General features: G+C 36.3%; 2 protein-coding genes across 2 annotated transcripts; both read left to right on the top strand.

Annotated features, from left to right (window-relative positions):
- Nucleotides 1-2,767, top strand: LOC139116063 (uncharacterized). The gene is made up of 5 exons (XM_070678570.1): nucleotides 1-183; nucleotides 509-585; nucleotides 1,189-1,397; nucleotides 1,777-2,172; nucleotides 2,614-2,767. The coding sequence occupies exons 1-4, from the start codon at nucleotides 29-31 to the stop codon at nucleotides 1,816-1,818; spliced, it is 483 nt and encodes a 160-aa protein (XP_070534671.1). The 5' UTR covers nucleotides 1-28; the 3' UTR covers nucleotides 1,819-2,172; nucleotides 2,614-2,767.
- Nucleotides 1,831-22,785, top strand: LOC139116375 (cytochrome P450 4F4-like). Its single transcript, XM_070679012.1, is given in 11 exon segments — nucleotides 1,831-2,172; nucleotides 2,614-2,761; nucleotides 6,958-7,020; nucleotides 8,463-8,635; nucleotides 15,078-15,192; nucleotides 15,245-15,348; nucleotides 15,947-16,143; nucleotides 17,287-17,357; nucleotides 17,360-17,419; nucleotides 18,025-18,172; nucleotides 21,897-22,785. Coding segments are annotated over 11 exon segments (1,596 nt in total). The 3' UTR covers nucleotides 22,072-22,785.
- The last annotated feature ends 1,370 nt before the right edge of the window (nucleotides 22,786-24,155 follow it).

Here is a 24,155-nt window from a genome sequence, read left to right as displayed (position 1 = left end):
TGGGGACAAGGGTCAGGGAACCCTGAGAATGGTTTACCAAGTTGCTAACATCAGTAATCCAAATGTAGCAGATAATACAGTGATTTGGAGTACATTTGCAGCACCTGATTCCTATTACAATTTAGAAATAGCTTTAGCTGTTAACAGAGGTCAGGTAGACAAACTGGATGGCACAAAGTGGAAGTAAGTCTAAACATGCATACTGTGTTTTACTAAACAATGAACAGATTGTACCATATATCTATTTTGGTACAATATTTGGAACTTAAGATACATACATATTGGTTATCCAAGTTTAATACATGCATTATACTGCTGATCCAAAAATCTGAAAAACAATGTGCAAATCTGACCAAACTTATGCAGCATAAACATGATACCTACATTAAATAGTACAAAAGGCAAAGTTGTTTCTTGCATATACAAAATGCATTGATGTGTAGAAACATGGGCATTAATTTAGAATGGTGTGGACAATTGTCTTACATTCCACTTTGATTTATTTCAGAGACAAGACACTATTAGCACGGATGATGGGAGATTATGAGTATCTGGCCAAGAGTTATGGATTGTCTGGACCAAATGGTATGAAATGTATACTTGCATGCTATGATTTATACGTAACAAAAGTTGAGGCACTGACAGGACAGGCAGTTTATTGTGTACACTTCAGTTTTACCTATGATTTACATGTGTACATCCTTGACCTATCAGTTTGCAATATGTGCGACTGTTAATAATCAGCATGCATTTTGTATGATATGCTGTAGAACACAATTATGTAATTTGTTGTAGTTTTTCGTTGACTTAAGACATTCACAGCTAACATTGATTAGTCAGATAAATTTAAGGAAGGGGTACACAGTGGGTCAGACCTTGATAAATATTTGCAAGCTATTGACAAATGATTGTTTTCCTCTGAAGAAATTCTTGTTTTTATTTCTCAATTTAATTCTTACACATAGTAATAATATGTATACTGGCAATGCAAAATGTAGTAACCATGAATTTCTTTGAAATAAATATTTAAATTGATAAGTTTGCATATTACAGGTACATCCTCTCCAAGAGTTCACACATGCACATCAAATTGACTTCATGAACACCAGTCATGTCTATACCTACTAAGGTTTTTAAGTAATTATGTCAGTTTTTGTTCCTTGTCTTCCTCACATTGAAATATTTTAGGGAAATATTTTTGCGTATGCTGTGTGATCAGCAAGGAACAAGCACAGTTGCTGAAGGAGGAACAACCATTGTCATCAATGAAGAAGAGAACCCTTGATGATATCAGAAAATGTCACAGTGAATTTCTTTCAACTGGTGGAAACCTAAGGCATGCCATGCAGAACTACAATAGTGTCAGAAAGCCACTTTTCAATGTACCACTGCACAGAGTATGTACTAATCAATTCAATCCACTATGTTGTTTGCTTCCATTGACCAACTAAACATATAGCTCTGTTCTGTTTCAATCAGTTCACTTTACCTTTCTCTGAACAGTTCAACAGACCACACAGTCACTGTGACCTATCTACATGTATGCATGCCACTATGTCCATAATGGTGTGCACAAATAGAAGTTTATTAGTGAAGCTATATGCGAAAACAAGTTGACAATGAAGCCAGCACATATGTCAGCATTTGTGATCAATCTAGTTGTTGTATATTTGTATGTAGTGTTTTCTTCATAAATAGGTAGGTATGAACGTTACAAGATATTGTCATACATTAAAAGTAAAAGATACATGTGCTAACCCTTATATTTTATCACAGGTTGCAGTCCCAGGGTTGCACATCAGTCCTGGCTTGTTTTAAAAGTTTTTCACCATGATGGAAGCTAGCTGTGCAGTACTGGATATCAAGATCATCACGACTCTGGAGAGAGATGATGACATTGATGAACCCGTGCTGAAGCCTGCTGGATTTAACACATATGTAGCCATGTTGAAACAAGTCGAGACATTACAGTGTGAAGCGAAAGAACTCCAAGAAGAAGCTAAGACCTTGGCTGATAGTGTTGAAAAGGCTCTCCTTGCTGATGACTGGGACAATGATGATGATGATGACGACAACAGTGAAGATGATGGCAGACCGCCACTAATGACCTTGCGCAAAGTTAAAAAAGCCCAGGAGAAAGTGCAGGAACTCAGTGAAGAAGCTGACAGGAAGGTTAGTATTTATGAATAGAAGACCATACTACATTAACAAAATAAAAAATACATGATTTTGTGATAATTTTGAAATCTTGTGAGACACAATTAATTTCAGTGGCAGTGAGTTGCTAGCCAAGTCAAACTTTTTATCAAACTGGAATAGTTGCCATGTTAAATAAACATGTAATGTTTGTTTAGCATGGTGTTAAATTTCCTGTATCATGTGAGAACACCCACAGATAACCTGTCTAGCAACCTGAGATCTCAGAGGGTCTCCTTCATCTTTGAAAATGGCATTTTGATACCAGAAGTAAGATCATTTTTGTGATGATAAGCAATAACATTGTCAATCTCAAGTGCACAGTCATGTCTATGCTGCATTTTCAGAGTTTTGGCTTGTGCACATTTGTAGTGCAGTCATTTCCAGACAACACAGTGTTTATCTTTGTTTTCTTAGATATCTGAAGCTACAGACGTAAAAGCGAAACTGCCAAAACAATGTGGTTTTGTAGTCTGCGGTATTGACCAAGCTCTGCAGTCATTTGGTGTTGGACGTCATTCTTACCACGGGCAGGCATTCATCGGAAATCATGTGAACAAGTGCTGTAAAGTATGTGTTTTACAAGTGTTCACTGTTTGTTGCTAAAGTCATTAAAAGGTTCAAGCATTATGGGGGGTACACTTTCATTAGGAAAGTGTTCTCTGTAATATATGCTTGTACCCCCCATAATGCATATGTTAGAAGATCATGTCATCCCTCAGATGAAAACACAGGGTTTGGCTTTGGTTTCCTCACAGAACGGTGTAGAGAGTATCCATCATGAGATTAGGAAGGGAATGGACCGGTACAGTAAAGTACCTGGCCATAATGGTTTAAAGAAATTAGAACTTATGGTAAGGGAGCATCATGTGATGACCAATTCAAGTCATGTGAAAGTGCCAAAAACACAAAGGGGTTCATACAGAACCAAATAAGCAACGTGAAATAATGATGGCCATAGTGATAAAAGTAAAGATAAATCATGATAAAATAAACATGTAAAGAACAAATTAATTAAGTCAATAACAAACCAATATGTAAATAAAAACATTGAAATCTGGTTCTTTCTATGAATCATATTTTACTAAATTGATGATTTTATTGAAAGTTAGTACAAGGACATTGACCTTCATCATACATATGCACATCAATTTGTTTCACAACATTATCCAATATGGCTGCCATGCGGCAATCTTATTACAATTTTGTCATGTACGGAGCCATAACTCAGGCATATCTCAACCGATTTTATTCAAAGTTGGTACAAGGACATTGACCTATGTCATACATATGCATGTCAATTTGTTTCATGATATGATCCAATGTGGCCGCATGGAAGCCATTTTGTTACAATTTTTTCATGTCCTTAGCCATAACTCAGGCCCGTCTAAATTGATTTTATTCAAACTTTGTACAAGGACTTTGACCTATGTCATACATATGAACACGATATGGCTACCATGCCACCATTTTGTTACAATTTTTTCATGTACGGAGCAATTACTCAATCATATCTCAACCGATTTTATTCAAAGTTGTTACAAGGACATTGACTCATGTTATACATATGTATTTCGATTTGTTTCACGATATGATCCAATATGGCCACATGGCGGCCATTTTGTTATGTTTTTTTTTCATGTCGAGAGCCATAACTCTGGCAAGTCTCAACCGATTATATTCAAAGTTGGTGCATGGACATTTACTTATGTCATACATATGCATGTTGATTTTTTAGACGGTAAGATAAAATATGGCTCCGTGGAAGCCATTTTGTTACGATCTTTTCATGTACAGAGCCATAACTCAGACATATTTCCACCAGTATCATTCAAAGTTGGTATAAGGACATTGACCTATGTCATACATATGCACATTGATTTGTTGAACGGCATGTAGCAGTATCATGTCAATTACCTAAGTTTCATAATTAGACTGATATGTCGAGAAATACTGCATCAGATTTCATGAAACTTGGTACACATGTTAAGCTTACATTGCTTTAACAATGAAAAAGGCATTTATCAGTGTCATTTTAATTAATTTGTAATTGCTTATTTAATGAACTTTCCTAATTAGAGTTATATATCCTCAAATACTGCGTCAAAATTTGATGAAACTCGATACTGATGTTGATCTCATAGTTTGTAAATACTGCATCAAACTTTATGAAATATGGTACCGGTGATAATCTATTAGTGTTAGGATGCAAAAATGTTCAGCAACATCCTGTTGATTCATTACTAATGACTCATTTAATGACATTTTGTAATTAGGATGGGGGCCTACATTGGTTTTATGTTTCACCACCGTGGAACTCATTCTTGGCCATTTAGCGCCATCTGTATCACAGTATTTTTATCGTAGACCTAATTAATGAAGAGGACTCTATCCTCTCTGAGGACTTTTAATTAAAGTACCAATGAACAAGTGGGGACTGTGCCATCAACGACTTGTTCAATTTAAAATTGTTGCTTGAAAAGTCATCTTTATGGTAAGTCCAGTATATGTAATGATAAATTAAATGTAAACTTACCATTTTACGATGTTTTCACATGTTCAAATGAAACTTCCTTCAGTTTTATCTTACTTGAAATATCATTGGAAAAGTTAAATTTTTAGCATGAAAATAAGAATGAAATACTTCTAAATGCTTTCATTATGATTTAGTATATATACTAACAAGTACAGATGTAAATAACCTTGTTTTGCTTATTAGTCCCCACGGAAGGCGGCCATTTTATTACGATTTTTTCATGTACAGAGCCATAACTCAGGCATGTTCCAACCAATTTTATTCAAAGTTGGTACAAGGACATTGACCAATGTCATACAGATGCACGTCAATTTGTTTTGTGATACGATCCAATATGGCCGCAAGGCGGCCATTTTATTACGATTTTTTCATGTACAGAGCCATAACTCAGGCATGTTTCGACCGATTTTATTCAGAGTTGGTACAAGGACATTGACCAATGTCATAGATATGCACGTCAATTTGTTTTGTGATACGATCCAATATGGCCGCCAGGCGGCCATTTTATTACGATTTTTTCATGTACAGAGCCATTACTCAGGCACGTTTCAACCGATTTTATTCAAAGTTGGTACAAGCTTATTGACAAATGTGCACGGCAATTTGTTTTGTGATACGATCCAAAATGGCCGCTGTGCGGCCATTTTATTACGATTTTTTCATGTACAAAGCCATAACTCAGGCATATCTCAACCAATTTTATTCAAAGTTGGTACAAGGACATTGACCTATGTCATACATATGCACGTCAATCTGTTTGTGATATGATCCAATATGGCCGCCAGGCGGCCATTTTTATTACGATTTTTTCATGTACAGAGCCATTTCTCAGGCTTATCCGCATGTTTTGACCAATTTTATTCAAAGTTGTACAAGGACATCGACCAATGTCATAGCTATGCACATCAGTTTGTTTCGTGATGCGATCCAATATGGCCACTGTGTGATGATTTTGTTACGATTTTTTCATGTCCTGAACCATAACTCAGACATGTATCAAGCCAATTCATTCAAAGTATTTTTATCACAGACCTAATGAAGAGGACTCTATCCTCTCTGAGGACCTATAATCAAAATACCCATTAACAAGTGGGGACTGTGTCATCAACGATGACTTGTCTATTTACAGAATACAACGACCCTGGAAGTTGCAGGTGTCCATTTGATTTCAAGTATTTCTCATTTTTAATTTTGTCTGTATTTTCAGATTGTATTTAAAATAAAGGTATTTGATCATTTCAATTTGTATTTTTCAGTTTCTGTGTACCTTTCCTTTTCGTTTCCTATATTTTTTTGTTAGCTCTTTATTTGTCCCTTTTTAAAATGCAACTTTGTGGGATAAGTTACTTTTGATATTCAGAGAGTTTGTAAAAGACGTTTGCCTGAAACTTTGTTATCGGTACATGTAATTTATTTGAGTCTTGTCACTTCAAGAAATAAAAAAAAAATGTTTTATTCTATATGCACGTGCCTGTTTTGATCATTTATGTTATGGTTTGAAGTAATTTTTAATAACATTACAGTTAATTTGCCATTGTGCTGTTAAAACAATCACCGTACAATACAAATAAGGCAATAATACATTGATTTCTGCCTATATGATGAAAAAGGTGCCTCTCTAATTTTTGCCGTTTGTGGCGCTGTTCTGTGGCTTCCGATTGAATGTGTATCCATAAAGTTCGCACACAAGTTAAAAGTCTGGGCCTGCTGGGTATCGCTTTTAACTGCTTAGTGTCACTTTTCCGACAAGCATTTAATTACTCCTTGGCCTAATGATGTCCCTCTCTCCGTACAGTATTATGTATAATTCTGCGCTGCACGTACAACCCCTTTTGACAAAATTAAAATAAACAACACCTCTTTTTCAGAATTCCCAGAGCTTCAATGAACTAGTGTTATTACATTTATATATAATACTTATAGCCCCTAAACTTGTAATAATAATAATAATAATAATAATAATAATTAATAATAATAATATATAATAATGTTTATTTCGTACTTTGGCCTCCAGCCTATGGTACAGTAACAAATAAAGAATACGTATACATCTGCATCACCTCAGGAATATATAATCCCCGTCTCACTAAGACGAAATGTGTGTAAATGGCCTGTGAATCAAAAACCAATTTCTCAATTCCAGTTTTATGGTGGAGATGAAGGATTTGACCAGCAAGCAGCGGCTAGCACCAAGTACCACTATGCCTTCAAGTACTGGATTTGAGCGTTTACCTGTGCCGTGACTGTATCACACCCTGATAGTGTCAAAGTGTTGTTAGCAACCTCAGGTGAGTGTATAAAACATAAGAAAGATCCAAAGGGTGAAAACTGTGTTCATGTTGACTTCGTGACTTTACTTCAAAAGTTACTATAGACTATTAGGGACCGTTCAGTTTTTACGGCCGGGGGGGGCGGCAAAATCCAGGGGGGGTCATCATAATTTTGGAATCCAAGAAGGGGGGGGTCATCACTTTTTCACTAGTAGGAAAGGGGGGTCACCACATTTTCAAAAACATAATACCTACAATAAAGTCCACTTTATGCCATGGCCATGATTGACCCTCTTTACCGGCGGGCCGCCTTCGGCGGCCCAATACAATAAATATACTTTATGTATTACCCATGACCCTCTTAGCGGGCAGACGCCTTTGGCGGCCCACTCCAATTAGGTTTACTTCATGCAATGGCCATGATCGACCCTCTTTACCGGCGGGCCGCCTGCGGCGGCCCACTACAATAAATTGACTTTATTGTAATACCCCATGACCATCTTAACGGCCGGACGCCTTCAGCGGCCCTGTTCAGTAAAGTTTACTTCGTGCAATGGCCAAGATCGACCCTCTTTTTACCAGCGGGCCACCTTTGGTTGCCCACTAGAATAAAGTTGACTTTACGTAATGGCCCATGACCCTCTTAACCGGAGGGCTGCCTTTGGCGAACCACTCCAATAAAGTTTACTTTATACAATGTCCATGGACATAAGTTGTCTATGGAAATGAAGTTAAAAATTGCCTTACAGTCGTCCTAATTAACAGACGTTTGCATGGATGTGGCTGAGAAGTTTGTACACTGGCATCTGTGCTACACGAATAAAGTGCGCCGCGTACAGGAGTTCAAATCCAAACCGTGCGGGTAAATTTGACATATGGGTTTTGGTTATTTTTCAGTGGGGGGGGGGGGTCATCAAATTTTTCGTCTGACAAAGGGGGGGGTCATCATTTTTTTGAACACCGGCGACAAGATTTTGCCGGGCCCCCCCGGCCGTAAAAACTGAACGGTCCCTTAGTAGGCCCTATTAGTCAATGGCGTTTGTCTACTGTTTCTGCGGGGATCAGTAACTGAACATGGGATCTCAATCCTTTGAGCGCCAAAGTCAATTTTTGTAGCCTTGATAAAATTTACTCCAGTCAATGGTCTCAGATATTTGCCAAAATTTTGATAAAAAAATCGTAGCTTACGAAATGTGATTTAAATTTGTTCCAAAATTATAAAACCAGAAAAAATCATAAAAATAGGTAAAATGCTGCACAAAAATTTTGGTGGGAAAATTACAGCACTCAAGGAATTAATTAGTCGTTCACACCTTGTCTTTGTATGGACCGTGTTATCAATCCGTGATAGTTGGTAGCTGAGTAGTAACAAAACATAATGAACACGTAATATTGCAATGTCCGAACTCGTCTTTCAGTCAGTAAGACAAAGTTTTGTTTCGATTTTACTCTTTCTGCAGAGCCAAAAGCCGACTTTATCTACGACACACTACGTCCATGGCTTGGCGATGGCTTGTTGCTAAGTAACGGAAAGAAGTGGGCAAGAAACAGAAGGTTGTTGACCCCTGGATTTCACTTTGATATCCTGAAACCTTACGTCAATGTTTTCAGTGAGTCCACAAAAATCATGCTGGTAAGTAAGGCCGAAAACATGCAAAACAATGGACATTTATCATTTTGTAAAATAATATTTCTGTGTGGAAACACGATCAATTGTCAGGATCAGTGTTAAATGACTTGAGAATTAAGACCAGGAAGATAATGATGTCGTCATTGACGATCAGGGCGACAAAGACGAAAAAGACGACGACAACGAAGATGATGATGATGATGATGATGATGGTAGTGGACTCGTTTGTAGAACAGAAACTATTTTATTGGAAAATATCCTTATTTGATAAAATTTACTTTATTATTTTCGTATCAGTAATATTATATAGGGTTCAGTCCTTGGTGTCGCGCCACGGGTAAAATTTAGAAATGTATTTGTATTGATTCATGATAAAATAGAATGAATTGTTACTTTTGCGCGACAAGTATGCCAAGTTTACCCACTGATGAAACCGTTAACGTAGACGATGTCAGACCCTGCAGGTATAGATTTTCTATAATGTGTAAAAATGTTGACACTGACAGCAACACTCATCTTGAAGAGCTCTGACTGACTCTGCCAATTTTATCATAAAAACTATCAAAGTAGCGTAGAAGAGACATCAGTTTAAGACTTGTGAAGGATATAGGAATACTTCCTCGAAAGTTCTAGAAGACGGGCATCACTGTTGACGCATGGAGAGCCAGAATAGGCATGTTCCAACAACCGACAACGTGGCGGCGCGGACATCTTGAAAATGAAAGTGTAACAACAGGTGGTCGAAGCTATAGCGGCAACGGCTTGTGGTCCCCTATGCCTATTTGTTTTCTCCTTGTACTTACAATAAACCTGATTTTGCAGTGTGCTGGGGACGTAGAATTAAACCCGGGGCCAGCTACAGAAAAGGAATTAGCGAGAAAACTACGAAGTAGCAAGCCAACGCCAACTTCAACTCAGTCGTCTCCAGGAAATTCTCCCCAACGCACACCTGTACCAGGAACACATTTAGAAATGAGTGTTGGAAATGAGATACTCAACCAGCTTCAAGAAATGAGGAAAGAAATGAACAATAAGCTGGAAGGGGTTGACAAAACCATTGGTGAGCTGACTACGTCAATGGATGACCAATTTAGTGCTTTAAATTGCGAACTGAATGCGCTTCATTCGGAGGTAAGCAGTTTGAAACAAAGAAACGAGCGTCTGGAAAAGGAAAACGAGGATTTGCAAAAAGAGTTAAATGTCTTGCATCATAAAGTGCAGCAGTTTGAAAATGAGGTCCAAGAGATGAAAAGAGAGAAAGACGACCTAGAAAACCGTTCACGGAGAAATAACTTGTTGTTCTATGGTGTAAATCAAGAAAATAAAGAAAACTGGGATACAACGGAAAGTAAAGTGAAAGACATTATCAAAGACACTAGTATGGAAATAGAAAAGGACGTGAAAATTGAAAGAGCGCATAGAATGTCTAATGCCCCAATCACCAAAGGATCAAAACCTATAATCGTCAGTTTTCAATCGTGGAAAGATAAAGACCTCATCCTGAAAAACGGAAAGAAGTTGAAAGGGACAAATATAACGGTTGATGAAGATTTCTCTCCAAGGATAAGAAACATCAGAAAAAACTATTCGCGAAACGAAGAGAAATAATGGAAGAAGATGATTCAAGTAAAGCTTTTGTGAGATTTGACAGACTGATTGTTTACAGAAATGGTCAATCTCTTGCGTACACAGTTGATGAGAAATTAAACCAGGTAGTTGGCGACCAAAGACGAGTATAGAGGTGTGGCCGAGGCCAGAAAATATTTTGTGTTTCTCCTATAAAAATTTCATGTTGGAACATCCATGGGCTAAAATCAAAAATAGGACAACCTTATTTTCATGAATACTGTAGTAAGTTTGACATTTTTGGGTTATTGGAAACTTGGGCTAAAGATGAGTTGGAATTTAGTAATATTTTTCCTGGTTATATTGTGTTTAGTTGTGGTGCAAGAAGGTCAACTCAGAGAGACGCTTTAGCGGTGGTGTGTTATTATTTGTGAAATCGAAATATAAAATGGGAGTCAAAAGAATCAATAAGGATATAGAAAATTGTATAGTTCTTAAAATGAAAAAAGAGTTTTGGGGTGTTGAAAGAGACATTTTACTTTGTGTCACCCATATTGCGCCAGAGGGGTCATCCTTTTATAATTCCGTAAATTATAGTAACGGTATTGAAAATCTAGAAGACAAATTGATTCAAATTCAAGCGGACCATGAAGGATGTAATGTGATGGTTATAGGAGATTTCAATGCTCGATGTGGAAATTTAGAAGATTTTATCATTGAGGATGAAAATACTGTAATTGGAGAGTTGGCGGACAGCTACCAAACGATCATTTCAACACACCGAGAAATTCTAAAGATCAAGTGGTAAATAATTTCGGAATGTCTTTGATCTCTATGTGTTGCTCTTTAAGTTTACATTTTCTAAATGGAAGAGTAACTGGTGACGATGAAGGGGATTTTACGTGTATAGCCAATAGAGGCAGAAGTACTATTGATTATGTATGTGTATCTACTGACTTGTATCGCCATATTTCACATTTTGAAATACCAACAATGGATGGATTTGATCATTTCCACTGACATGTATTTTAAAGTGTAACACATCGGGTTATCCTGCTTTACCTTTTGAGAATGCACGTATTGCTAGAGGTACTTACAAATGGAAAGAAGAATCAAAAAGTTTATATCGTGATTTTTTATCAACGCAATACGTGAAAGATAAGCTACATGATTTGCTTATGTTGGTTGATTCTGATGTAAATGTAGTGGTGAAAATTTATCTGCTCTGCTTGAAGAAGCGGGCAAAAATGCACATATGTTCATGCCTTTCAAAGCAGAAAATGGTATTGCACAGCGCACACAAGCAACATGGTTTGATCAAGAATGCAGGCAGAAAAGACATCTGAAATTCCAGTGCTTGAACAGATTTAGAATATCTGGTGATCCAGCTGACTACGATGAATATTCAAAGGTCAGAAACGAATACACAAAAATGTGCAGAGAAAAGTCGACACATTTCACCAATTTGCAAAATAATAGACTGCACTCGACAAAAAATGTAAATGAAATGTGGAAAATTCTTAGTGGGTTAAAATACAAAGGAAATCCTGCAAATGTCATTGACATTCAATCCTGGGGTATGTACTTTTCTTCCCTGTTAAACGTAAATCACGAGGAGGCAAATGTTCAGGAAATTTATTCGGCAGATTTAGGACAGGTTTACATTGAAGAGGACACTTTAAATGCACCAATTACAGATACTGAAATCCTTGAAAGCATTCACAATTTGAAGAAAAATAAAGCAGCTGGGGAAGACTATCTTATTGGAGAATTTTTCAAATCAGCTCAAGATATATTGTTACCCATTTTAAATAAGCTTTTCAATAGAATTTATGATACTGGTGTTTTCCCTTCAGGCTGGGGAAAGGGAATTATTTTGCCACTTTACAAGAAAGGAGATACGGGAAATCCAGAAAATTATAGAGGTATTACATTGCTTAGTGTTTTCAGTAAAATTTTTACGGGTATTTTAAATAAGAGGCTTTATTGTTGGGCAGAAGCAACCAATAAGATCCCAGAAGAACAAGCTGGTTTTCGTAAGAAATACAGTAGCAATAGATAACATGTTTGTTTTAAACGCACTCATTCAAAAACACTTGTCCAGGAAGAAATTGCCTTTTTATTGTCTTTTGTTGATTTTCAAAAGGCGTTTGACAGTGTAGAGCACAAGAAATTATTTGAAAAACTGTCTATGTCTGGAGTTGGTGGTAAAATGTTAAACATGATTAAGAGCATTTACAAGGATGTACAATCTTGTGTAAGAGTTCAAAACCAGTATTCAGATTTTTTCAATTGTAATATTGGCGTCAGACAAGGATGCATGCTTAGCCCCTTATTATTTGTTTTATTTATTAGTGAATTACAGTCGTGTATAATGAATGCAGGGTATACAGGGGTGCAAATAGATTATTTGTATGATCTTTTTTTACTTTTGTTTGCGGACGACATTATTTTGTTTTCAAATACGGTAAACGGTTTACAAAATCTTATCAATGTACTTTCAAATTATTGTGAGAAGTGGAAACTAAAGGTGAACCTAGACAAAACAAAGATTGTTGTTTTTAAACGAGGTGGAAAACTGGCTAGAAAAGAGAGATGGTATTTTAACGGAAAGCGGATCTCTGCTGTAAGCTTTTACAAATATCTTGGTTTGTTATTTTCTTGTAGGGGTAGTTGGGGTAAGGCAATAAAGGCTTGGCCCAACAAGCCAGTAAAAATCTAGCCGTACTACAAAGGTTTTATTATAAAATCAAAAAGCTGCCGTTATCATTGTATTTCAAATTATTTGACGCTATGGTTACTCCTATTTTGACGTATGGAGCTGAAATTTGGGGTTATAAGCTTTATGACAATGTTGAAAGAGTTCAACAAAAAGCTTGTAAAAATATTCTTTGCGTACGATTAAATACATCTAGAAATGCAGTTTTAGGAGAATGTGGCAGACTACCGGTATTTGTTATAAGTGTTAATAAGTGTATCAAGTATTGGTTAAAATTAATTCAAATGGAAAACTACAGACTCCCTTTCAGAGCCTATAAAATGCTTAAAAATTTAGATGATAGTGGGAAAATTACTTGGGCAAGTCAAGTACGCATTCTACTGCAAAACTTTGGTTTTCATTATGCGTGGTTGGCTCAGGAAGTTGGAAATCCTGATTATTTTTTGTCTTTATTTGTATCAAGAGTCGCTGAAGTTTCGATGCAAACGTGGCATACAAACATTCATAAGGAAACTTCACTTTATAATTATATTACTTTTAAACATTTGTTAGAACCAGAAAGGTATATTGACATTTTACCAGAAAGACACCTCATATCAGCAGTCGCCAGAATCAGATGTGCAGTAGAAAGCAAATTAGAAATTGTAAGAGGAAGAGAACTAAAAATAGAAAGACAGTTAGATTATGTAGATTTTGCAAGAAGAGATCTGTAGATGATGAATATCATTTTTTGTTGATATGTGACTTTACTCAAGCATTAAGACAACATTATCTGCCTGTATATTACACTGAGAATGTATCCTTTGTAAAATTTATTGAACTAATGAAAAATAGGGATAAGCATGTGATTTTTGGCCTTGCCAAATATATTCACCATGGTATACACAAGAGAAAGTTGTCAGAGAGACCACAAGTGTAAGTGATATAAGTATTGTACGGCGAGTGTGTCTGTCTTTTTGTAGTTTTCTTTTTCGGTAGATTTGTAATTGTTACTGATAGTGTTTTAATCTTTGCCCCTTCAAAAGACTTATGTATAATAGTTTGTGTAACGAAAGGCTGGTGGCCTATGTTATTGAAGCAATAAATATATATAAAAAAAAAATGTTACACAAAAATTGGCAATTTTCACCATGATAACAACCTATTGTGTTTAACAAGGGACGTATTGTGCCATCATTATCGTTGCAATTGTAACTGCACTGCCAACTTCCACTTGCAAGCTGAAGACTATAGCGTTCCGTCTAAAAACTGCCAATTTCGCATTTAGTTATTGGCACGGGGGGGGGGGGGGGGGGCTTTTCTAAAATTTAAGCCCAGCATTCTATGCGTATGCCCTCGTTCATATGCACGATAGTTTTCTCTCTTTTTCTATTTTTTAGGCGTGATAGTAACGATATTTTGTATCAGCGACAGGGAGGATAATAATACTTAGGCTACTGGCTAATAAAATAGATACATTTTATTAATGTATTCTTATAAAATAATACTTTGCACGTTTCTTATTTGTTTATTTCCGAGCATTCAAAATAAAACATGAGTCGGGTACACTTCCGGTTACTCCTATAGTATATTATAAATCTGCGCATGCGTAGTCATTAAGCCGCTGGCGCGACTATCAATAAAAATATTTCATCTGATCATAATCGTCACATTTACACAGCACTCGAAATAACTTTTCTCCGACAATTACCTGTAGGGAGATGCAATATCCTATCGTGTATATTGTTATTTCTTTTTTAACAAAACAACAAGTACAATATCTTATCCTTCTCCCTTAATAATGACAAAGTAGAAATTATTGCCCATGACCATATATAACGATGTGTACGTTTTGAGAAGTTATTGTTGACAAACGATTTCTAGTCAGAACAAAACTTTCAGTCGCCAACTACGATTCATAATACACATGCGCACTCATACATCCAGAGCAGACAATCGGAAAACTCAGCATTTTAATATGATTTGTGAGTTCAGCGCGACAGTAACAAACAAGACAAAACCACCGCAAAAAATTCTTAGCTTACAGCTAATCAACGTTAGATATCGCAAATGTGCGTCGTAGGGGCCAGTTTTCCTTGCTACCGCTAACATAAAGGATCTTCTTTAATCCGACCTAAATGTAAAACACATCATAATGTTGTTAATTTTCATTATATCTAGGATAAGTGGGCCAGCATCGACCACAGCAAATCAATCGAAATTCAAAACTCAGTTAGCCAGATGACGTTGGACACTTTATTGAGATGCGCTTTCAGTTATAAAAGCAACTGTCAAATTTTTCTTTAAAATGAGTTGTGAATATTGAAACCTTTTGTTTTCCTCAATAGAGGTCTGTTTTGACAGAAGGAGGGCTTTGAGTTTTGGGCAGACGAAAGAGAACGGAAACAAGAGAAGATACTTGGATTTCTTGGATATTTTGCTTTCCACCAAGGTAGAGCAAACTCGATAAATCACTATCAAAGACTCGTCCTTTGTACAGACACATACGTGTTTCTAAACGATTTTTGTATGTTTATTTCGTTGTTGTTTTCGTTGTTTGCTGTTGTTTTGGTTGTTTTCCTCATCTTCTCAAGTTCATTTGTTGCTATCGGGTCAAAAAGGGCCAGTAGTGCTAACTTTCGATAATTTTTTCACCATTTTTGTTTTGAATGTCAACCATATTTCCTTGTTCTACTCCCCAAGGCATGTTGATATATACAGTGTTCAGCTTGTCAACTAAGCCCGTACGTGTGAAAACTGCATTGTTATTGTTGAAAAGTGACATCTGGTCCGGACTACAATTCAAATGTAAACAATAATAATGCATTTTACAGATAGAGACGCTAAGTTAACAGGCTAAATAGTGAGTGTTTCAACATTCTTTGGGGAGTAAAAAAAAAGGAGTTGCAATTGATATACAAAATAAAAATGATGAAAAGATAATCAAAGTTAGCATTACTGGTCCTTTAAATATGTTAACTTACAAGGAGCTCTCTCTCTCTCTCTCTCTCTCTCTCTCTCTCTCTCTCTCTCTCTCTGCGCATGACCAGGATGAAGATGGCAATGGTCTGACTGATGCAGAGATTCGGGATGAAGTTGACACATTTATGTTTGAAGGTCATGACACCACATCCAGTGGGATCTCCTGGATTTTGTACAACCTTGCCAGACATCCTGAGTACCAGGATAAATGTAGGGAAGAGATCGATGAGCTGATGGAGGGTAAAGAAGAGAAACTCTTTGAATGGTGAGAAGGGATGGATGCGATGGGATATATCTTAATGTTGAGCGTTTGATAGGCATCATAATGATTTCACTGATATAACCTATTCCTTTCCCTAATGCAATCGTGTGGTGGAGAAAGACATGTCATCTTTCCTCTCTGTACATAGACTGAGAGATCCGTCGCTCGAGGGCGCTTTCTACGCTCCCCATACAAGAGGAGGGGAGTGTGCCTAGGGAGCTTCCTCGAACGACGGATCTTTCAGTCTGCTCTGTACTCTTCGTCTGGAAAAGCCACTGGTTGTATCACAGAAAGCATCGGCAGAGACAGACAGGGACCGGTATGGCGGTAACAGATTTTCCACTCGTGAATTGTCGCAACTTGATATTTTATTTACTCAACGCACGAGTCAGTCGTAAAATATATGAAACCAAATCGAATTTAGTATGTAAAGTCGAACCTATGTACAGTTTACGTAATATTAATAGATTCTGTGGTGTCCTCATGATGAATGGTGCCCCGCCCCCGGGGCCTCGCCTCTTTTCTGCTGCGAAACAATGAAGTCACGCGAGATCTGGCTCAGTCTTAGACGGTGTTTTGATGTTGTGAATAGAGATAAACAGCGGGAAAATAAAGAGGGGAAAAATTATACCTGAGTTACTGTAGAATATAGGTAAAATTGGTTTATTGCAGAGCTGATCTGGTATTAATCTAGCAAAGTAATACGAAACTTGCTATCGTCACTGCTAAGTATCAACAGTCGAACCGGACTAGAAATAGAAATTGTGTGTTTCAGATGAAAGTCATCAGTGAATATATTCACTTGGATGCTATTGACTTGCAAAATATCATCGCCCGGTCCGAATGGCTTAGTTAGGTCGGTATAGCCCGTGGGTATAGCATAGATTTTCAATCGAAAACTGGGCTAGAACAAGTTGACAGAATATCATATACATATAGAATCTTTACTGTCTGTGATAAGAGCCATTGTTCTCCATGTTTTTGTTTTCTGATATTTTGGAGGATAAGTAAACGATTTGGTAACCCTGATACCATTTTGATGTCCCTACATACTTATACGTTTGTAAATCCGCTTATAAAAGTGAGAGCCTTGGGTCCCGCCATTACCAAAACCATTGATTCTCTCACTTCTGACACTACTTCCAGGGATGATCTCAGCAAGATACCGTACACCACTATGTGTATCAAAGAGAGCCTCCGTCTCCACCCTCCCGTGCCTTCATTGCAAGGAAATTAACAAAATCTATGACCTTACCCGATGGACGTACGGTACCAGCAGGTCAGCATAAGACAGCACCATTACTATTCGTTCATATGCTGATTCCACTCGACATGTATTGACATGTCTTTATTCTTGAATAATATAGTACGATTTCCACGCCAATAAATTGTTCTTTTTTACGATGTTACGCAGGTATCGGCACTTTTTGCACGTAATTTGAACTGTCAAGAAGCGATATGACAGTGTTCGTTAAATGAATACAGAATGTTGATGGAACGAAGATAAGGCAAATTTGTAGAGAAAAGTTAACGTTTCAGAGATATTATGATGATGACTTAGCGTGCTACGCAGGAATAAAATAACCTAGCTGATGTCTTGATTTCACCACTGTGTGTCCGACTTCTCTATTTGTGACAACCATACGTCCAAACGAGTTCAGTTATCTGCTCAGAATACCACTTTTAATCACTGTCCATAAAAGGACAACATTGACAGTGTACCAGTTAAGGTTGGTCGAAAATGTTTCCGATGTGTTACTCGTAAATAGACCAGCTCCAGAAAGTAATCGACGCCATTGAGACTATGAAAAACGTAACTATGGTTACTCCGTTCTCCCGTAACAACAATCCTAATGATTATTTTCTTTTTTTTAACTATTTAAGACCATCTAGCGGCTGTCAATATCTTTGCTTGCCATCACAATGCTAATATCTGGCCTGATCCAGAGGTTTACGATCCGGAAAGATTCTCCCCTGAAAACATGAAGGACAGACCGCCTCATGCATTTGTACCGTTTGCGGCTGGACCAAGGTGAGAAACTTTATCGTATCTATGTCATTTACAAGCCATGACTTTCCCGTCATATTTGTGAATTTATAAAATGTTCAATACAATCTTAATTTTAATCAATCGTAATAATGAAACGTCACAGCCGTCCAGTATAAAGACAATGCCAATATACCGCCATGGCCGCACTGTCAAATAGTTTGTATCGTACACTGTAAAGTTAAGTGTTAAAGGATAGAACACCAATTAAACGCCTTTTTGTAACACTTTTTGAACGCGTCTAGACGTTCAGAAATTTAACACTACATGTTCAACCAACGTTCAATTTTGAACATACGTGTGCAGATTTTGAACGCTACGTGTTCATCAGACATTATATTGAACACCATGGTGTTCCATATCTGAACACACGTTGCACAGGAAATGTGTTCAAAAAATTGAACGCTTTTACGCGTTCAAAGGGCTGTAACACTTTTTGAACGCATGGACGCCGTTCAACGATAAGTGTGTTAAAGGCTAGAACACATGATGCGCGCTTGTTGAACACCTTTAATTTTGGGCGTTCACGGGGTGTTCAAGCCTTGAAATAACATTACAGACCATTGATATCCAGTAAAATTATTTTATTCTAAAAATACACGAAACATTTCTAGAGTAAAATACAATAATTTACTGTAAAATGGGCAAATAAACATTGCAACTTTGTATGTAAAGTTTGTCAGAGGAAAAAACCAACAGTGTTAACACCTTCCTATCAAAAACATAAGCAATAAAAATCACCATATTGTGGATGACGTTTTATGTTCATACTTGTTTAAAATGTACAAATTAATCTGAAAAAGCTCAAAATTTGGCATACTTATTGTGTTTAAAAGTATATGTATGAAATGCATACTCCATTTTTGTAAGATGGTTCTTAAAGACATTTCCTCTTGTATAGACAATTGTAAATTTTGAAGAAGAAAAAAGTTAGTCAAGGCTTCTCTAGTGAACATGGTATATAGTTGTCCACACTAAAGTAAACACAACATGTCAAAGTGTCAAAGTGTCACAGTAAGGCACAACATGCAGAAAGTGGGGAAAGTTGGTCCTTGGCAGGGTAAAACCTATTTCCTAGTCCAACAAATTCCTTCATAAACAAAAAGGTTTATTTGTTTGTAATATCTTTAAATAAACCCTGAAATAAATGTATGACATTTCAAAATATACTTCTCAGAAATTAAAACATATTCATAAAGACCTTTCAAATCTGGTGTACCCTGCTATTATTTTATACAAATATTTTTACCAAAAATGGTAAAAATCACCCTTAAAATGAAAGAAATGTTCATTTCATCATAACTTGAATATATCACATTCTGGTAATCCCTTTATGTCTTAAAAATGTCTGAAATATCTTTAATGTCCTAAAATTACAAAGTTGCAAATTTCTGCATAATTTGAACAATCTGAAAACGACTATCAGTAGAGATCTATGTCCTAAATATCAAAACTGTTCGATTAGCAGTGTTGAAAGAGATTTTTTAAAGATTTTTTGACCAAAAAATGACAAAAAATTGCCATGAAATATAAAATTTGAATATTTCATCACAACTAGCACAAATTTGACTAAGGTCATTTTTAGGGACATGTTTACCAAATATTGAAGACGGCAGAAAAATAGAAGAAGATTTTTGCCAAAGAATAGCAAAATTAGCCTCAAAAATATAAATTTGCATATTTCATCATAATTTGAACATATCTGATTAGGGTAATCCCTTGGGACCTGATGTACAAATTTGAGGACAATGCTACACATCCACCTATTTAGCTGACAGCAAAGCTAAAAACCAGTTGCTAAGTACAAGAGACGTGTTGAGCTACAATACAAAATAATCTACGGTTTGGTAGCACGCTATGATCAACTAAATGTTACAAGGGCATAAGCTTTCAAAGACGTGAAGTCTCCTTCATCAGATGCAAGGGGGGGATGAAAAATTGAAGCAGAAAGTGACAGAAAATTCAGAGTGAAAATTTCAGAAAAATCAGTAATTCAGAGCGGACATTTTTACTCTGAATGGTCTGTCGCTTTCAGCTTTAATTTAAATAAGGGAGACTACACGTCTGTGAAAGCTTATTCTCCGACAACATTTAGTTGATCATAGCATGCTACCAAAGCTTTGATTAATTCAGAACAAAAATACAGAAATTTATCAAAATTCAGTTACTGACCCTTGGAAGTTTAAATCTACATTAGAGATGAACTGAGGTTCTCAAGCTTGTTTCCAGACAGCTACCTGTACACTCATCTTCTTCGTTATCTGTACCACCAGCTTCTATAACAACTCTTCGATTTTCAGTTAAATCCAACTTTTTACATCCTGAAAAATGCAACAATAGGTAATATGGCGAGATGAAACTTTAAATGAAAGACAAGGAGCTGATTAGGTTAAGGAAAAGGGGAGACTTTCATATACAGTGCCTCTCTTCAATACTGTTACAAAATATTTGCTGCTTCTTGTCATCAACTGATTAAAATAAAAAAGCCAAACTCTCATATGCTGAAACAATACATTTTATACTCTACGATGTTTAACTGATGTTTTACATGCGATTGTGTTTGCTAAAAGACATGTATTAGCTGTGATTACGCAGCAGTACTATGCAAGGCGTATCGATAGCGCTCAGGTCAAGGGTTATCGCTACAGATGTGTTTTGATGACCCTTGACCCGAGTGAGATCGATCGATAGGCTATGGCCAAAAGTACCACTGCGTAGTCACAGCTAATTGTTGGTATAGCAGCCATGAAAGAAAAAAAAGGTTTCCTCACGTAGTTAAGCTATTTCAAGGTACAATACAATTAATTTCAAAGGACGATAATATAGATGCTTCAAAAATCTAATACCTTTTACTATTTTGGAGAGGAAACTTACCCTTTCTGGTCTTGCTTCCGCACGATCACGACTTCAGCGTGCGCTTACAAGAAAAATGTCGCAACTTCCGTTTGATGCATCATGGGATAGGAAAAGGCACCAAACTTGAACACCAAGTGTTTGAAAGTAGAACGCCTCTTGCACGCCGATGTTAAAATTAAAACGTTCATGGTGGTTTTCAGATTTTCTTTTCTAATTTTTGAACTTTCAATCCGTAATAAACGTGTAAAATTATTTTGTATACTTCCTTTTTAGAAAAAAATATGCTTTCAGCAATTGTCGGCCGGAAATATTTTTCACTTAGTGTGAAATTCGTTACACCAAAATCCGTGTACGTTTACCGGACAGTGAAGCAATTGTAAATTTAATATAGTCATTGTAAAGTAAAAACACAAAAAGATTGTTAATTGTTTCACAGTATTGTAAAATTTCTGTGATGCTCAGTTTTGAACACTTGAAGGAGATGGTTGTTAACACTACGTGTTCAGGTTTAGAACATCATTGTTAATATATGAAGACTGGTGTTAACAATATGAACACTAGCCGTTCAAATTTGAACACCGACATGTACATTTTGAACGCGTAAAGACGCGTCTAGCGTCCGATATTTTTACAGTGTACATTGAGAGTTGGCCAATAAGATATCGTTCACCAGACCATCGACAGAACTCTTATATGCGCCATCAATATACTGGTATGATGTAATTGCAAATATAAAAATCTTTTGTCATAAACTTTAGACACTCATCTTCCAAATAAATTAATAGGCCAACATTTCATTCTCTGTTTACGATCTCTCTTTATGCTGACAATAGTATTTCTTTTACGTCCGCAGGAACTGCATTGGCCAGAATTTTGCAATGAATGAGATGAAGGTGGCTATTGCCATGACAATCCATAGATTTGAATTATCCGTCGACGACAGTAAACCTCCAAGCCGTACGTGTCTGTTGGTGTTGAAATCCAAAAACGGCATTCATCTACATATCAAACCAAGGAAGACGATGTAACTTGATTCTGAAGTTTTTTCCTTTACTCTAATCGTTGTCTGTGAACATATAATCATCGTATAAATCTTGCTCTACTTCATGTAAAGGACACGAGTTGAACTTATTGAATTTAAAAATAACAGGAAGGATCTCATCTGTTACGGTACCGTGGCAGTCACATTGTCGTTTACAAATCGACCTGTCATCTTGATTACATTGGCAACAGTTGTTCGCCTCTTATGTGGACTGTTATGGAATTTCAGTCTTAGATGATATCATATTATGGTATTCCTCGACATATACACCAATCAAGTTACCAACAAACCTAATTGATTGTTATTTCAGGTATCTTTGGTGACTGAGTTATGTTATCAAAAAAAATTCTGTACTAAACAGATGTTCCTATTCTTTGAGTCTACAATAGATATCTTTCCTGGATGAAAGCGTAATTTTTTCGAAACTATGCAAACCTGATGATTTTTCAACCTCAGTCTATTCGGAGAGAGCTCATACAAAAACTTATCTCACTTAAAATAAAGAAAAAACGTACGGATAAACATCATGACTGTTATATCTTACATTTTCGGAGTTATTGTACCACGACTCCTTGAAAAAAGATGCATTATGGAATTGTACAACTGGATAGCACCCAAATTGCGTGTTTTTACTTGAACTGAGAGAGAGAGAGAGAGAGAGAGAGAGAGAGAGAGAGAGAGAGAGAGAGAGAGAGTGTGTGTGTGTGTGTGTGTGAGAGTGTGTGTGCGTATGTGTCTAACCTATGAGTTCACTATATACCAGTTTTGTTTGAGAAATATATTCCGAAATTAAAAATTGTACCTGTAGCTCTCCATATTTAGTTATCTTCTTTCTTTAACGTGATAAAACGTTGAGAAAATCTACTGTACTTCTTCGACATCAAACTGATATGTATATCTGCACGAGAATACTGAAGTAAGCTCATTCATCAGTATTTTTTTTCAATAAATCTAAATAACCAATAGAAGTTATTCGTTCCTTCTGACTATTTCTTTAATGACTGAAAATCATCTCAGCATTTGAACCCCCAGTTCTGACATGTATTTGCATTTTCACTTTTTTACAAATCATTCCAAGGTTTAGAGTCTTTAAAAATTAGAACACTTTAAGTGGAAGCTGTGACAGTGGAAACATTTTATTTTAGGGACTTAGAGTGATCAACATAAATGTATCAGAACACCAATATAACGTCAATGTTTTCATTGAATAGCAGTTTATCTTGTTTTATTTGATTCTAATTTGTTCCCTTCGTCTCAGCACAAATACGATAGATACGGAAATAATATTATAATGTAAATGCAATTCTATGACTTGAAATGAGGAATTGGTTAGCCGATCATATAGCTGGGTCTGAAATAGGGCGAGTTACAGTATAGGTATTATATACTTCAAAACAACAGAATGGTTGATTATCAAAGATTTTACCAATTATCTTAAATTTTTAATGTTTCTCAATTCTCAGTTATCGATAGTCTTGATATGAACGTAATCGCTAATAGCATACATAAACCATATATAGTAATACTTTTTACATAGTTGCTGTCGTTCTCGATGTGTACATATTGGTATTTTATTCAATTTTTTTAGTATTGATAAATAACTGATCGAGTATACGGCCTGAATTCCACAGGTTTGACCCTTTGAGTGCCGACGTCATTTTTTGTCACCTGTATAAAATATAACCCAGACAACATTTTTGCAGGTCCAATTATTTTTTTTAAGTTTTTTTAAGTTTTCCCAAAATTTTGACCCAAAACTGGATTCTGTGAAAAGTGCTATCCATTTGGCCCAAAATTTTCAAAAGAATTACAGAAAAATTCATAAAATTTGGTAAAAATGTTGCACTAAAATTTTGGTCAGAAAGGGTTAGGCTGGTCATTGATTATCAATTACGCAATCACGGTCGTCTCTTTGCAAACATGATGACACTAACCAAGGAATGGTTCATCAGATGTTGAACAAATTATTCAGAGTGCTGATATGTGTTTCGCCTTACAACGATTTGCAATTCTTCCTCACAGTTAATCTAGATGTGTGTGTGTGTGTTTGGTTTGTTTTTGGGTTTTTTT

The sequence above is a fragment of the Ptychodera flava genome, chromosome 17 (assembly GCF_041260155.1).
Source record: "Ptychodera flava strain L36383 chromosome 17, AS_Pfla_20210202, whole genome shotgun sequence".
NCBI lineage: Eukaryota > Metazoa > Hemichordata > Enteropneusta > Ptychoderidae > Ptychodera > Ptychodera flava.
Note: the sequence above shows the minus strand (reverse complement) of the source record. Positions and strands in the feature narration are given on the sequence as shown.